Source organism: Gekko japonicus, unplaced genomic scaffold (assembly GCF_001447785.1).
Source record: "Gekko japonicus isolate JY-2015 unplaced genomic scaffold, Gekko_japonicus_V1.1 scaffold168, whole genome shotgun sequence".
Classification (NCBI taxonomy): domain Eukaryota; kingdom Metazoa; phylum Chordata; class Lepidosauria; order Squamata; family Gekkonidae; genus Gekko; species Gekko japonicus.
Genome location: NW_015167535.1, coordinates 1,425,233 through 1,443,218, shown reverse-complemented (window position 1 = coordinate 1,443,218; position 17,986 = coordinate 1,425,233). Strand labels below are relative to the sequence as shown.

Genomic DNA, 17,986 nt, shown 5'->3' with positions numbered 1-17,986 from the left:
ACAAGGAATGTGACTAGGGAACCCCTGTACTTCTTAATTTGAAGAAAGTAATAGTCAAAAGCCCTGACCTGGATAGCTTGTCAGCCCTGGTTAGTACTTCCCTGGGAAAGCACCAAGGAAGTCCAAGGTTGTTACACAGAGTCAGGGAATGGCAAACCACCTTCTGTTTGTCTCTTGCCTTGAAAACATGACAGGGTCGCCACAAGTTGGCTGTGCCTTGATGGCATTTTCCACCACCAATAGACAAAAAGGAATGGTTAAGATTCCAGCATCCTTTCTAAAGATCATTTTCTTCCTGCCTCAGGGCACTCCAGCTGCCCTGATACAAGCTGAATCTGGTTTGCCTTCCATTAGGGCTTGTGTCTACACTGCCTTAATTAATTACAGAAGAAAGCTGAAGAATTATCCTAGTCATCTTTCTAAGCAGTGCTTTATCCAGCTCCAGAAATACATCTCTTGGGTTGCCAAATACCACAGGCTGTTACCCAGTACCTGCTGACCCCCAGGGCTTCCCTCTGGATGGGTTCAAAACTTGGGATCTGATATTCAATATAGATGCTGCCTTAGATAGAAGAACTACTATCAGGTCTAGATTTTCCCCATGGTTTAAACTGCTCAGACAGGATCACACCAAAGTTTCCTATTTGTCCAGCATCACCTTCCACAAAATTAGAGAAGCCTTTACAGCCCTCAGATTTCAAACAGTGACAACTGCCATGTCAGTTGGCCATTATCAGCATACACCAACTGCTCAGCAAGTATGTATCTGTGGAGGCCTGAAATTATGTCCTATTTTGTGACCTTTACTTGAGAGCCAGTTTGGTGTAGTGGTTAAGTGCGTGGACTCTAATCTGGGAGAACCAGGTTTGATTCCCCACTCCTCCACTTGCACCTGCTGATGTGACCTTGGGTCAGTCACAAGCTCTCGCACAGTTTGTGCCAAGAGTTCTCTCAGCCCCACCCACCTCACAGGGTGTCTGTTTTGGGGAGGGGAAGGGAAAGGAGTTTGTAAGCCGCTCTGAGACTCCAAGTGAAGGGCGGGGTATAAATCCAATCTCTTCTCTCTTCTCTTGATTCCCAGGGCCAGATTCCTTGCAGCCATTTTAGCCGAGCTAGCTTCACGTTCAATGGCAGACAAAATCATCTACCTCTTATCTGATGATGATGTTCAACATGCTGTATTCTCCACTATGTCCTGGTTCTGACAATTTAGCATTGTTTTTAACCTTGTTGTTTTTTTATTATTGCTTGAGCAGCTTGTCCTTATATTGTTATGGCTTTTGGCCTCATACAACAAAAATTCTACCTACCTACCTAGTTTTCAGTGGGAATGAACATGCATATGTATAAGCTTCTGGCAGTTTTATGTGATAAAAGATTCTTATTTCTGTTGGGAGCAATGGTACAAGGCTGGAGAGGTGAACCTCTCATTGAGATCGAGTAACATGGAACTTGGGTCAGCTGTATAACTGACATCCTACATCAGAAATGAGATATCTGCATGAATCAGGATGCAACAGTCACAGCTAAATGGAACTAGAGGTTGTGTACCTCTAAATGCTGGTTTCTATGTGGGTGCCAACAACAGCTTTGGCCTCTGTTTCTTTGGCCTCTATACCCCTGCTTGTAAACATTCTTGGGCACCTGAGTGGCTATGGTGAGAAACAGGATGCCAAACTGTACAGACTATTGATAAGATCCTGCAACCTTTATAACTTTCTTATATTAGTAGGAAAGAAAGAAAAAATAACACCCTGATATGCCTATACATAGATGGGGTATGTAAAAACATGGGTAACGCATTTCAACGGCCCCTCAGCCTCGGCCGTTGGGCCGGGGGATGGTTAGGCCGCCCAGAAAGGCGGAGGCGGGCAGGTTGCTTGGGCGCGAAATGCAGCCCATACAGGGACTCGAGGGAGGAGGGGCCAGATACAATATAAGGCTGGCCCCTCCTTGCCTCGTCAGCAGTCCCGGTTGTTCGTCGGACGAGGAGGAGCTCTTCAGCTAGGCCGGGAATTTCAGGCCTGCTTTAGGGGGATTTCCCATCTGGAGCTCCTCTTCAGGATGGTGTGGGGCCGATACTGCTGCCTGGGCTGGTGGGAGCGGTGCTGAAGTAACCGGCGGAGGCGGCAGCGGGGCGGATAGAGCGCCCGCGGAGCGTGCTGCCTGGCTGAGGGAGCGGCATGGAAGAGGCCAATGGAGACAGCGATGGGGAGGAGAGAGCGCCGGCGGAGTGCACGTCTTGCGGCTGGGCAGCAACTCGGGAGTCGGCTGGAGGCTTGACGGGTCGGCTGGAAGGAGAACGAGGTGGTGCCTGTGCGGGGGCCACCTCGCGGCAGGGTTTGTGGGCCATTGGCCCGACACGGCATCTTCATAGTGGGGGGAGTCTGTGAAGGGCAAAGCCCTGCTGCGGTTTTCGGGGGCTGAGGGAGCGTGGTAGGTCTTCAGCCCTATGACAGGGAGTAAAAAAGAAGGCACAGTTGAGGGAAGGGGCTCCGGTACCTGTCTCCCGCTATCCCGGCACAGCTGTCGGCCTCGGCACCTTCCTCTCCACGTCGCCGCCCGTTCCGCTTCTGCCGCGTCACGACCAGCCGGCTGTTTCTCCCCAGCGGTCGTTTTTTTGAATGGTACAAGTTTTTATAAATGTTTGCGTGAAGCAAAGAAGAGGAAAGATGGCGTCCACAAAACAAAAGATGAGCAAAAACAAGGACGATGTGCCCTGTGAATTGGAGAGCCAGTCCATACTCCGACTGCCTCCGGAATATGCTTCTACTGTACGGAGGGCAGTCCAGTCCGGAAGTGTTGCCCTGAAGAACCAGCTCACCATTGAGTTGCATGCAGATGGGCGCCATGGGATCTTGCATGTTGACTGTGTCCTGTTAGCTGCCAAGCTGGTGGACTTGCCTTGCATCATAGAGAGCCTAAAAACCATTGATAAGAAAACTTTCTATAAGACTGCAGATGTTTGTCAGATGCTTGTGTGCACTGTGGATGGTGAATTGTACCCCCCTTTGGAAGAGCCAGCTGCAAGTACAGACCCTAGAGCCAACAAGAAGAAGGACAAGGATCGGGAGAAGTTCATTTGGAACCACGGCATCACTCTCCCATTGAAGAACGTGAGGAAGAGGCGGTTTAGAAAGACAGCCAAGAAGAAGTACATCGAGTCTCCTGATGTGGAGAAGGAAGTGAAGTGCCTGCTGAGCATGGATGCTGAAGCTGTCAGTGTCCGCTGGGAAATCATTGCAGAAGATGAAACAAAAGAAGCAGACCACCATGGTTCCCTCACAGGCTTGGATATTTCTTCCCCGGGGATGTCCGGACACAAGCAGGGCCACGGTTCATCAGAACATGATGAACTCAGAGAGATATTTATTGACATCAGTAGCAGTAGTGAAGATGAAGACGAGAGGGATCACCATGACGATGAAGACCTAAACATCATAGATACAGAAGAAGATCTGGAGAGGAGGTTGCAAGGCAAGCTGAACGAATCAGATGGACAGCAGCAAGAAAATGAAGGGACCAACCAGATAGCACTGGGGATCCAGAAGCAGATCGACAATCTGAAAGACACGCTTCAAGAGACTCAGGAGCGCAGGAAGCGCCAAGAAGATCTCATTATGAGGGTAGAGAACCTGGCTCTCAAGACCCGTCTCCAAGCTGTGCTGGATGAGTTCAAACAGCAAGAAGAGCGTGAGAAGCAGGAGTTGGCCTCTCTTCAGGAGCAGCTGGAAGCCCTCATGGAGAAGTGAGGCTGGAGCTGAAACCCCCCCTCCCGGGGCAGCACCAGAGGCTGTGTCATCTAGAAAGTTCTGGAACCTTCCTTTGGAACTCAACAGCATTTCATGACTGACCAACAGGCTCCTGTTCGTGGTCTGCCTTCTTTCAGGAGCTAAAAAAAAGAACACCACTTGGCAAAAAATAACTCACAAGCAAATAAGCAAATATATAATGATCCAATAAGCATAACAGCAAGTATAATGTAAATCAAATAAGCATAACAACAAGTATGATATAAATCAATTGGCCAAAGTGCAATGATAAATCATAATAGAAACAGTCACATTCTTCTCCAGCATAGAAGCAATATCAAAGTCCAAATTGGAGTGCCAATCATCAAATTTTCTGAGCCATCAAAAGCCTCTGAGCCATCAAAAGCCAACGCATAATCCGGATGCCTGAAGCCGCGTTTCGAATTATTCTTATTCAAGCATGGCTGTAATGGGACCCAGTCTCAAAAGCTGGCATATGCTAAGCCAGAATGGTCAGTCAACGAGGCGAACAGGGAGTTACAAAGGATTCTGGAGGGTGGTTTGGGCATCTTTTTGCCTCACCCTGCTCTCCATGTCGGGAGGGCCGAGCTGTACAGGCAGGATGGGATCCACCTGTCGGATATGGGCATGGATATCTTTCTGGACGACCTGCGGCAAGGGATTCGGCGGGCCTTGGGCCCCCCTTGGCATTGGTGGGGTTATAGATGGTATATAGCTTGCATCATGGTGAGCACCAACTGACACCCATTATTTGGGTTCAATGAGTCATGTGAGTACAGTCTTTGTTCCTTGCAGCATGGGGCAGGGAAAGCTGACTGCCTTTGGGATCACCCCGTTTTGGGTCCTCCCTTTGAGCCTAGTGGCTCGGTGGTTGGGCCTAAGGGGTTATCCCGCAATGGTTAGCCGGCCGGGTGTGAGCCACTGCTATTGGGTACCACCTGGGGCAGGGTGGCTCGCCCTAATTCATGAGTTAAGGAAGAGTTCATTGACCCCTGGCCTTGACCATACCGCAATAAGTCATTTTTGCCCTTGCCATTGGTTCCAGAAAGGTTGTAGTTAATAAAGTGGCCCAAAGTTAAAACCCAGCAACGTGTCTGCCTTGTTATTCCATCTTGGGGGGCAATAACTGTTTTAAGTTAATATCGAAGGAGACAGGATTTCCTATTCAGGCAGAAAGAAGCCATGATCTAATTAACATTTATTTAGGGAGTCTGACTGCTGAACAAAATCAATACCTGTAAAGATTTAAGATTGCCTGTTTTAACAACCCATTTGTCATCTTGTTTCTCTAATATTGGACATCTATAACAAACTGAAAAATCACATGGAACCTTGAAATGTCTAATTTAGCTTAAATACAATAAAATCTCTAGTTATCTTTGCTATAGGACCCATCACATTCAAAACAGAGATAAATATCACTATCTTCAAAATGTCAGTAAAACAAAATGCATTCAAGTTGGAAGAACATCAGGAAATCAATTTCTGAGTAATTTCCCCCAACAAACTGTTAGACATTTTAAAAAACTAACAAAAAACAGGTATTGTGGAGTACAAACAGACTGTCCCTCCCACACAGCTGATTATCTTTATAATCGGTATTTGCATTGTGTGGCTGGAGACTAAAGAATCTATGGGGGCTGCAATTATACCACAGCTCTCACAGCTTTGCAAGAAGGCCAGATTTACTGTAAAATTAAGGTGGCTCGTGATGAAACAGCTTAACGATATTATTAGCAATTTGGAGCAGCAGAGAGTGGCTCAATTCATGAAATAATAAGAGGATGTTTCATACAATCAATTATTAATGTGTGAATAAAATATATATATGTCTTTGCCTTTGATAGAGGAGCATTTACTGCCCTATCAGTGGAAATAGACCATTTTCATCAAGATGTGAGGACCCATAGGGCAGCTCTATTTGTATTTGAGGGGGGAGTTATGTGGGGTGAATTGAAAACATGTTTCACCACCAAATCCATTCTACTGGCAGACATTTAGCAATAAATTAATAATAAGTCCCAGTTTGCCATATGCTTCTGTGAAAGTGAAGATTCGGGGTGAAAATGCTTGTGTCTGGCAAGAAGATCTAGTTTATTAGAAGAGAGGAATAGAATACTGTGTAAAAATTCTGTCAAATCCTTCATCTATGTTTGTACCTTGTATTTTACTTTAAAATTAGTTAATCTTTGATTTTACTGCTGTGGAATTTAACCACATCTGCTAACTCCCTCCACTTTGGTGGCTCTTGTATAGGGCTCAAGCTGAGCTGAATATTTACCTGAATAATGCCTTATTGACATTATTAGGGTAAGCTGAATATGATTCTCTGGTGTGTATTCGGCAGCCAAATAGAGAATTCTGAATACTCTACAGGTTTATTCGGCTTTATCCGGCTTTATCAGGCTTTGCCAAATAGCAGTTGTGGGGAGGGTTAAACATTAAAGGGATATACTCACCTTCCCTTTCTTGCTCTTTTCCATAATTTGCTCTAATCTCCAGGGCAATAGGGGGAGGGGGATCTCTGCCACAGACCAATTGCAAAAGCCTCTTAGGGGGAGCTTAGAGCCAATCTAACCTGGTCCAACCTTTTTGAAACTTGGGGGTTCTTTGGGTGAGAGGCTCCAGCAGGTACAGTACAAATTTGGCACCTCTACCTCCAACCCCCTCCCCTCAACCCACTAAAAATACCCTAGGAGATTTGCCATTGACTATAATGGCCTGATATGATATAATATTGCTGAATATATTTGGGAATCCCGAATACCAATACAATACCGGTATTGGTATTCAGGAATATTTGGGTATAGCAAACATATTATCTATTTATGTATTTATTTATTTCAATTTATATCTCACTATCCCTGAAACTGGATTAGAGTGGGTGACAACAATTTGTAAAAAAAATATACATTTTAAAAACTTTCCAGCATTACAAAAAACAATTAATCATGTTCAATAAATACTATAAAATCACTAAAACTATACCGTTTTAAGATGGAGTAAAAATGCTGATGGAGGGCAATGTACAGGCGTCTGATCAAAGGAGAAAAGGTGGGGGAAATAGGGGAGAGAGAGCGGAGAAGATATTGGATTTATACCCCACCCTTCACTACTTGAAGGAGTCTCAGAGCAGCTTACAATCTCCTTTCCCTTCCTCTCCCCACAACAGACACCCTGTGAGGTAGGTGGGGCTGAGAGAGCTCTTTTGAGAACTGTTCTTGAGAGAACAGCTCTGAAAGAACTTTTAACTGATCCAATGTCACACCAGCAGCTGCATGTGGATGAGTGGGGACTTAAACCTGGTTTTCCCAGAGAGCACACTCCTAACCACTACACCAAACTGGCCCAATCCAGCTGTCTGTGAAGATCATCTGTGAAAGCGACCAAAGTCATCTTTGTCCCATGGCCAGGGCAAAAACTAGATTGGAAGGGATCCAGGGTTGAGGTATAATCCAAGAAAGCCTGGAGCTGCTCTTCTACCACTCTGTCAACTAGTTTTCCCAGGAATGGTAAATTTGACACTGGGTGGTAGTTGGCCAGATCACTAGAGGGGAAGAAACTAGATAAGCCTCAAGGAAAGTCCTGCATAGAGCAAGTTACAGTAATCCAGCCTAGAGGTGACCATTGCATGGATCACCATGGCTAGGTCAGAGGGCAACAGTTATGGAGCTAACTGCTTTATCTGGCAAAGATGGTAGAATGCCAGCTTAATCACCTTGGTGACCTGGGCCTCCATTGAAAGGGAAACATCCAGGATCACTCCCAAACTCCTGACGAATGGCCCAGCTGTTAGCAGTGCCCCATCAAGAGAGGGAAGTTGACAATCCATCCCACCCCCCTGGCCCAGCCACAGGACCTCCATCTTTGATGGATTTAGTTTCAGCCTGCTCTGTTTTAACCAACCGACCATGGCCTCCAAACCCCTGGCCAGATTTTCTGGGGTGGCCTCCAGCTGGCCACTCATCAACAGATACAGCTGGGTTTCATCAGCATACTGGTGACACCCAAGCCCATAATCCCACACAAACTGGGCAAGGGAGTGCATAAAGATATTAAAAAATACTGGGGAGAGGATAGCCCCTTGAGAGAGAGCCAGTTTGGTGTAGTGGTTGAGTGCACGGACTCTAATCTGGGAGAACCGGGTTTGATTCCCCACTCCTCCACTTGCACCTGCTGATGTGACCTTGGGTCAGTCACAAGCTCTGGCACAGCTGTCCTTGAAAAAGAGCCGTTTGTGTCAGAGTTCTCTCAGCCCCACCCACCTCACAGGGTGTCTGTTGTGGGGAGGGGAAGGGAAAGGAGTTTGTAAGCCGCTCTGAGACTCCAAGTGAAGGGCGGGGTATAAATCCAATCTCTTCTTCTTCTTCTTCTTCTTCTTGAGGGACTCCACATACCAATGAGTATCATGGCGAAACCCTAGTGCCATCATCTGACCCAACCTTGGAGAAAGGAGATGAACCACTGAAAGGCTGTCCCCAAATCCCCCACATTGTTGAGGTGGTGGGTCAGTAGATTGTAATCAACCATGTCAAATGCTGCTGACAAGCAATATCAGCAATGCTGACCTACCTCTATCCAGCTGTCTGCAGAGATCATCTATGATAGCGACCAAAGCCATCTCCGTTCCATGGCCAGGGTGGAAACTGGATTGGAAGGGATCCAGGGCTGAGGTTTAATCCAAGAAAGCCTGGAGCTGCTCTTCTACTGATCTCTCAACTACCTTTCCCAGGAATGGTAAGTTCGACACTGAGTGGTAATTGGCCAGATCACTAGGATCTAACAATTTTTTTTCAAGAGCAGTCTAACCATTGCCTCTTTTAAACTCCCTGGGAAGAACCCTAAACTCAGGGACAGATTTATAATGTCCACCAGGGGAGCCCATGTTCCATCACCGCCATCCTTAACCAGCCATATTGGACACAGGTCAAAGAGGCAAGTGGTAGGCTTCACAGTATCCAGGATCTTGTCTACCTCAGCCTGTGAGAGCTGGCTGAATTGGTCCAACACTGAACCCAAAGATGGCCAAGGGCCCTCCAGTTCATTTACTGTATTAATATTAGTGGGCAGATTCTGGTGCAGTGACTAGACTTTATCCACAAAAAAACTCAGTAACACCTCATAGCTGAATTCCTAAGATTTTGAGATCTCTCAGTGAGAGATGTTAAAAACCAAATTACCCTAAACAATTGTGCTGGGTGAAAGCTAGTAGATGTGATGGAGGCAATGAAGAAATCCTTCACTGCCTTCACTGCCATCTCATAGGCTTTCATAAATCTCCTGTAAGATGTTCTTGCAGCTTCATCACAACTCTGCAACCAAAATTGCTCTAACCGCCTAAGCTCCCATTCCATCCTCCGTGAGTCCATAAGTCTCCAAGGGTGAGCATAAATCAGCTTGTCACCTAAACACGGATGGCTTGGGATGCTTAGAGAGAACTTCAAGGCAAAGTGATCAGACCATGGCACTGCCACTATAATAATTGAACTCACATCTAACCTCATTGCAAAGGTTAAATCCAATGTGTGGCCTGTTTGATGTGTGGGAGATGATACAAATTGGGAGAATCCCAGTGCTGCCATGGAAGACACCAGGTCTGCAGCCTGTGAATAAGCTGCAGCATCAGCATGGACATTAAAGTCTCCCAGTACTGAGAGTCTGGGGAACTCCAAAGCCCAGCCTGCTACTGCCTCCAGCAGGCTTGGCAGAGTATCTGCTGGTATGGACAGTACACCAATCAGATAGCCAAACTCTCCTCAGAGTCCCACATCAGGCAAACATAGTCAATACCAGAAATATTCTTGGCATGGGGAGTACCTTGAAAGAGAAATACTCCCATATGAGGATCGCCACCCTCCCCCAACCCTTTGCCGGGACTGGTGAAGAATCGAGAAAACTGATGGAGATAGTTCTTTCAGGCTGACTGTCTCACCCTCTCTCGTCTAGATCTCAGTCACACATGCCAGGTATATTTGATGTGCTGCAAAATAATTTTGCAGTGTGGTGGTCTTATTATTAATGGACCAGGCAATGTGCAACACCATTGTTGAAGAAAGGTTTGAATTCTTATCCTCACTACCAGCATATCTCGGGATAGGATGAAGGCTGGATAGACATCGAGCATGCCCATATCTCCGTCCATTGCACGATCCTCTCCCACTGTTATACCTCCCTCATCCCCCAATTACTGGGATCCCAGGTACTCGTTGGCCTCCCCCATTCACAAGTTGTCTAACTCCAGCTCTCCCCCTATAGTTCCCCACACCCATTTGTTGTTGTTCAGTCGCACAGTCGAGTCCGACTCTTCGCAACCCCATGGACCAGATCCCACCAGGCCTTCCGCCGTCCTCTGAAGTTTGCTCAATTTCATGTTTGTTGTATCTACCCATCTCATCCTTTGCCATCCCCGTCTTCTTTGACCTTCAATCTTTCCCAGCATCAGGGTCTTCTCCAGTGAGTGCTCTCTTCTCATGTGGCGGCCAAAGTATTTGAGCTTCAGTTTCATTATCTGGCCTTCCAGGAAACAGTCAGGGTTGATTTCTTTTAGGATTGACTGATTTGATCTTCTTGCAGTCCAAGGGACTCTCAAGAGTCTTCTCCAGCACCATAGTTCAAAAGAATCTATTCTTCGGCGCTCGGCCTTCCTTATAGTCCAACTCTCGCAGCCATGGGAATACCATTGCTTTGACCATGCGGACTTTTGTTGGCAGGGTGATGTCTCTACTTTTTATCATGCTGTTTAGGTTCGCCATCGCTTTCCTCCCAAGGAGCAGGCGTCTTTTAATTTCATGGCTGCTGTCACAGTCTGCGGTGATCTGGGATCCCAGGAACGTGAAGTCTGTCACTAATTCCACAACTTCCCCTTCTGTTTGCCAAGGAGTGATGGGGCCGGATGCCATGATCTTAGTTTTTTTTATGTTGAGCTTCAAGCCCACTTTTGCACTCTCTTCTTTTACCCTGAGCAAGAGGCTCTTTAGGTCCTCTTCACTTTCTGCCATTAGAGTGGTATCGTCTGCATAACCGAGGTTGTTGATCTTTTCCCCAGCAATCTTAATTCCTGCTTGTGATTCATCCAGGCCAGCATTTCACATGATGTACTCTGCATATATATTAAATAAGCAGGGTGACAATATACATCCTTGTCGTACTCCTTTTCCTATGCTAAACCAATCAGTTGTTCCATATCCGGTTCTAACTGTCATACAATCACTCTATTAATCAACTCAGATTAATACACACCTAAGCTATTTAGCCTCCCTCTACTAGCTATCATTTATCAACTTTGCACCCTCCTCTCACCCAGCAACCAATACCTATTTATTTTTATCTCAGTTCCCCTGACCCTATTAATCTATATCTAACCCGGTTCCTAAATCCAATCTAATTACTTAACTAAGCAAGCAACCAAAACACTGTTGGGGTCTTAAAACCGCTAATCCAAATAATACAGAATATATTTTCCTTGCATACAGTTAGATCCTATATATGAAGTTTTCTTCCACAATTCAAATACTTAAAACAGCTACCATCCAGTGCATTCTGGTATATCCCATTGACATTAGTGAGTCTCATTTGTATATAATTTTCCATAGAAATACAGCCAATAACTGTAGGACTATGCTCAATTCAGTTCAAAGTTCACATATTTGACTGTGAGTCATCATACACATCTATCTTACCTAGAACATTTTTATGTCTACCTTCAAGGAGCTGCCTTGGAGATAAAAATGGAATTTATCCTCAAAAGAACCCTTGGCAGGAGGTTAGGCTGAGAAACTGAAATTGTCCTAATGAAGCTTCATCCCAGTGTGGGGATTTGATCCCAGGTCTGCCAGGTTCTAAACTGACACTCCAACTAGAAACAGAATTATACCTTTATAAAAGTCACTAATTGCAATACACTTAGAAGGGTGAAACTCTATTTAGGATTGCACCATATCCATCAATTGATGACGACAACATTAAGAGTAAAAAATGTACATGAACATTTCTTTAGATTCACAGACTAGAATGTCTGTGGCGGGGGACTGGGAATGAGTATGCTGGCCCTGACCTTTGTCCGCACACTTACAAAGTGGATGTTCCTAGGTTCTGCCCATGTGATTGAGAATGTTTGAAAAAAGCAGCATTCCTACTCATGGGGATGGAGCCTACATGTCTACACTTTGTATATGTGAAACCTGCTCACATTTCAGCACATTCCCTTATATTTGTGCTGATTTCAAAGCACGCATGTCATCAGCAGAGGGCTTGTGATTGAACGATCATCAACATCCCAGACAGAACATTCAGACTACTTTGGATCATCTCAGATAGAAAGCATTTCAGTTCACATAACTGATAAAATGAAGAAATCAAATGATACATACATCTGGATGTGTGAACCAGACTTGAGTGACGAGTTATGTGACAGACTTCAATGTGGATATGAATCCTCTCTCATGGTCAATGAGCTGAGATAGGTGTAATTCTTCTTATAATGGCACTCATTCTACTATCTGCAAAAGCATTTCCTCTTCATCCTTGTTCTGATTAGAACTACTTACAAGAAATTGGGGGGGGGACACTTATACGTGATTCCTTTGCATGATCTTCTCTTTACTTAGTAATCCTATGAAGTTATACTGTCTTTGATTATTATGCAGATGCCCACATTTGTTTCTGGAATAAAATATGAGAACAGAATGGCATGAATAATATAAATATATCACACATTTCCAATCATTCTTTACTCAGACGCACATGCACACAGTCAAGTCCTTAGAATAAAACCCATCCTTTATCCACGATCACCTTCCCATTAAAAAATTAAGGGTAGTTTGATAAAGTATTTTTAGAGGAAATTTTATGATCTTAACCATAATCCATCAGATTATGTTCCATTGAAAACACCTCAGAACTCCAAGATTGCAAATCTGTTTATAAATTGTGAGCAGCATGCTCAAACACTTGAAAAACATTAATTATTTTAACACTGAAAATGGGATTGCAAATGCTCTGTGCACATATATATTCAGGCTGTTTTCTTGATCCTTGCTCCTTATTTGTCATTTCTGTTTTAAAAACCCAATAAAACAAAAAGAGGTTTTAATCCTAGAAGTGTGTGGGTATGGGGAGAAGAAGGTGAATTGATTGTCTCCTTACACTACCCTTGCCCATTTTGTCTAACTGACTAACAGTGCTATCTTAACCAAAGTTACACCCCTCTACACCCATGGGTTTAGAAGGACTTCACTCTGGCACTGTCAGAATCCATTCACAGGTGCATACTTTGCACCTGTTCACATATCATTTTAAAATCAATGATGTTGGCACATATGTGCTACTTTTGTGCCTCTTCGGTGGTAATTCATTGTGCTGACACATACTCAGAACTTGCTTGGCTGGTCTGCACTTCTCGGACAACAGTGTGAGAATGTGTAAATCCGATTATTACTAGAAAATGGCATTCTACCAACTCTACTTAGCTCAGAAGATGGCCCTACCTTGATTCAGCTGACCTGGCCATGCTATGGTTACATAGAGGCTTGACTACTGTAACACACTTTACATGTGTCTGCCCTTAAAGACAACTCTGAAACTCCAGTTTGTACAGGACCCTGTGGTTTGGCTACTATCACGTACGAAGTAGAATCTGCATGCCATCTGCATACCACCCTATTCTGCAGATACTCTTCAGGTTACCTATTAGTTACAAGGTTCATTTCTAGGTTCTAATTATTATGTACAAAGCCCTTAATGTCATTGGACCCATGTACCTACAGGATTGCCTCTCCTGCTATGTTCTGGTGTGACAGCTTTGCTCATCAGAGGAAGCCTTCTGAAGATGCCACCCCACAGAAAGGTAAGGTCAGCAATTGTCTGTTCACACACATTTTCATTCCACATTATGGAATGGTTTGCCTGAGACTATTAGGAATGCTCATTTTGGAGAACAGATTCAGGAGGGCATTCTTGTAGAGGGAGTAGAGCTACGATGTAATAGTTCAGCTCAGGAGGTGAGCTCTATTAAGCATGGTGGGTTTTTTTCCCTTTAAGTTCTTCAAACCCAGCTCCACTGTGTTATACTGTTTTATTGACTTAAATGTTACCATATTTTGTAATCTGCTTCCTGATTGACTGATCAGTTTTATTTTACTAGGAATATTTGCTTTTAGGTTCAAATGTTATCATATTTTGTAACTGACTTACTGATTCACTGAATAGTTCTATTGTATTTATAATACACCTAGAATCCCAGTGAGAAAGGTGGACTATAAATAAAAATCAATAAACATGCTTGCCTTCAGGAGACAGGAAGACAGGTCAAATGGACAAAGCTAGTGAGATACTAAAGAGACAAACCAGGCACCTGGGTCTCTTCTCCCATCCAAGCAAGGCTGAAACAACTGAGAACAACACCTCCTTAAACTAATGAAAGAGACGCTACATTTTGCACAGCTGAACTTTTAGTCATGTATTGTTTACAGTGCAGTTTGCCCATTCCCAAAAGGCTATTGTTGAGTTAGGTAAAGGACAAAAAGGTTAACTGAAATGACCAAGGAGATGAATCCCCCCCCCATCTCCCCTTAAGGGTTAATGTGGATGGTAACAGGTCTGAACGATCTTGAAGGTATTGCTAATTGGTTTTTTGGCCTGCGTATTTCTTATCATATTCAAGGATGGAAGCCTGTTAATTAGTTTCTCAGGGGAACTTGTGATTGTGATAGGAGGGGAGAGATTGGAACTGGTGAAGTAATCTTCTAGAGGTTTCTCTTGGAGACAGTTTCTGATTGGATGTCATCATTGCCTGATGTTCTGGGCCAAAAATTATAATTGAACTGTGGCCCAGAAGACAAGAAGCTAGCTGAGATTTTTACAGACTAGAGGCCAAGACTGACCTACAATTGCAAGAAGCATAGATAACACTGTCTCAAGGCCTTCCTATCAAAATTAAGGTTTGTGCCACCTGACACAATTCTTATGAGTGTTAATTAGTTGAAGCTAGCTTTGTAGTTTTATTTTCTTTATGGTTTCAAAGTAATGTGTTGGCAATAATCTATCTTTATTAATATTTATTGAATAAACTTTATAATCATTATTGAATAAACTTTATAATCATTGTGTGCACTTTCTCTGAGAACCCACAGAGATCAGCCTTGGGCTTCCCTGACAAAGCTCCTTTCCTAAAAGCAAAGGCTAAAGCATTCAGAGACCAATCCTAAACTGTTTTTTTTTCTTTCCAGAATTCTACTCAGGTATATTCAGTGGGGTTTGCTCCCAGAAAAATGTTCTTAGGGATGTGCTGTTTGTCTAGGAAGGGGAAGAGAGAGGGAGAAATGGAGGCATCATAGACATTTCTAGAATAATGAATGTTGTGGATCTATTTCTTTCAAAACATTAAGTGCATATGATACGTTACAGAAGGGCAGAAGAAAAGAAGGTACTTCTTCACACAGTCTGATATTATGGAACATCCTTGCCTTTGGAGAAACATCCTTCACCTTTGAAAGGTGAGAAGATCGTTTGTTTTATTCAGTTGTACTTTCCCAAAGAGTCAGACTATTTCACTAATTCAAAGGTGTCTAGGAAAAAGACACCTTTGCTGAAACTAGCAGATATACTTTGATACATTAGCACAGCATAGATACAAAGTGTCATTCAATCAGTGCACATATTTCTATATAATATTTCTGATTTAGGGCCTCCTGTGGATTGTTTGGGGGAGCGGCTGCATTCAACTGTATTGTCAGGAGGTACAGAATGCCAAAAGGGCTCGGTGCAACAGAAGCACAGTTATCATGGTTGTATCTGTTATGGCTTCACAAGGAGAAGGAGAACGGTTCAATTTTGAACAGTTGTTCCAACATTAAAATGTTAGGGTCCAAGATAGGCATGTTTTAATTATTTACAAAAATGAGAATGATTTTAGGTTTCTTTTAACCTTTTGATGCATTTTTATTACATTTCATATTTTTCTTCAAATGTGGGACATCCTCCAGGTTTCTGGGGAAATACACACTTATCCATACATGACCTAGCTGTGTGAATTCTTTGATTCACACTCTGAGATCATTGTTCAGAATTAGATACAGTGATGCTTAGAATTTACATTGAACTTTCCACTATGCAAAGCATTTTAAATACAGTATGTTAACCATCCTTATAAATGTCTTATAAAAGTAGAACTATGTGTTGATCTTCCATATTGCTATCAGAGAACTCAGGCTGAGAGAGACTGATTTGTCAGTGGCACCCTAGGGAATCTAGGGACTCCCAAGCTCAAGAATAATTCATTTAAGCACTATCCTATGTTAGAAGAACCACTCAGTCATCATTACTAACCTCGCCACTGCTTTCATATTTTGTGTGACTGAGCTGAAGACATGTTGCAAAACTTTAAAACTTTTTCTTTTGGAACATCTTGATTTTGAAGCTTCCAGTACATCCAGGTTGAAGATAGATTCATTTCTCCCCACTGAGAGCTACAGATTAGAATTATCAGGTAGTGTCAGGCTTAGAGTAAAATTTGGCAGATATGAGTAAATGGCTTGATGCAGTTCCAGCAATGATGATTTGGAAGGATAAGTACTTGGAAAGCTTGGCTTCTCAGCTGCTGAGAAGCTTAGGAAGACATCCAGATAATGATATATACAAGCAACAGTACTTGAATGCTAGAAACCACAGTGTTGGGAAATAAAGAGAATGACCAGAAAATAAGGAGCTCTGATTAATTAACTGTCTGACACTGGTAGATGCTGCTGATGGTAACAAGACAGGGGAAACTAAAAACCTGTATTTCTGAGAAGTGCTCTATAGAATTGAAGAATGGCTGTTTTCAGATGTTTTTCAGTGTACCAAAAGTGCATTTGCAGCAGGAAAGAAATCTTGCTTGAACATATTCCATACTAAATGAAACCACGTCTCTTCACTTAATTGGAAATATACATCAGCTTTTTTTTAACATTTCTGAAATCCCAAAATCTATCAATTTATTTGGGTTCTGCTCTGGGTTTAGTTGTTGATCAAGATACTTAAGATGGAGCACTAGAGAGCTCATTGCTACACAGAAAACATATCTTTGTGTCCCTACAATATATTCATTTGCCACTGATTCAAATCTTGGGGTTCTTTCAAACCAATACCTGGCAAATTAGAATACTGAAATTAAGTATTTTCCCCAGGGGTCATTTCCTGCAGGAGCACACAGGAGCGGAGCTCCGGCAGTAAAGAGCCCAGGGGGCGGGCACATGCAACAAGCCCCACCCCCTGCTCCCAGCAGCCCTCAGTCAGAGCAAGAAGCAGCTAGGTAAGCTGCAGAGCCCCCCCCCCGGTCCAAAACAGTCGAGTGGCACCTTTAAGACCAAGTTTTATTCAGGTACAAGCTCTCCCTCCTCTGCGAGAACAGATCTGCACGTTCCCCCCCCCAATAGCTAGCAATCAAAACAGTCCAGTGGAGCCTGAGGGGTGGGTGTTGCCTTCTGACATGCTTCCGGTGATGTCAGGGGGTGTGGCATATGGAAATAAGTTATGCTAATGAGTTATGCTAATGAGCTCCTACACCTCTTTTTCTACGAAATGACCCCTGATTTTCCCCAAACATTCAGTAAAAGTAACAGGATGTTATTCCATATTCATTTATCTCATCAATGGCAACTGAGACATTGGACTTCTCTGGAATGTTAGAATACTATCTGGAACTTAGCCTCTTTTATTTCAAATAAAATTATTCAACTATTGTTTTTATTAGTGACAGGTTTCCATCTTGAACCCTCTGCCAGATTCAGTTATTATCAGGAAGACTTACACTTCCTTCATTCAAGATAAACATATCTATGACGGACCCCTGTCACTTCCCAACTTTCAGGCAGTATTTCCCCCATCAAAACTTAGTTCCCTTCTGTTTCTGAGCTGCCTCTCATTAGCATGTATTTCTTTTTGGCTTCCAGTCTGGCTCCCGCGTATGGCGGACGCATCCTCGGGTCGCTCCCGAGGGCGCCTCGCCCGCCCGCGGTGGAGGAGGGAATCCACGCGAGTGGAGACCCGAACGAGCCCCTCAGGAGAGAGGAGCTCGGATCCGGGGCGCTTTAGGGCGCACTAGGGGGGAGTCGCTCTTTCGGCCGAGAGGTTGGAGAACGAGGCTCCCGCCATGCCCTGCCCCAATGGATTTTATATTTTAAGAACTTTCTAAAAGTAAACAAAAAAGAAAAGATGTCGGAGCTGGGCAAAAGCGA

General features: G+C 43.8%; 1 protein-coding gene across 1 annotated transcript; it reads left to right on the top strand.

Annotated features, from left to right (window-relative positions):
* The first annotated feature begins 2,489 nt into the window (after nt 1-2,489).
* Nucleotides 2,490-3,767, top strand: TAF7 (TATA-box binding protein associated factor 7). Its single transcript, XM_015413493.1, has one exon. It carries the CDS (start codon nt 2,625-2,627, stop codon nt 3,750-3,752), a length of 1,128 nt encoding a protein of 375 aa, XP_015268979.1. The 5' UTR covers nt 2,490-2,624; the 3' UTR covers nt 3,753-3,767.
* The last annotated feature ends 14,219 nt before the right edge of the window (nt 3,768-17,986 follow it).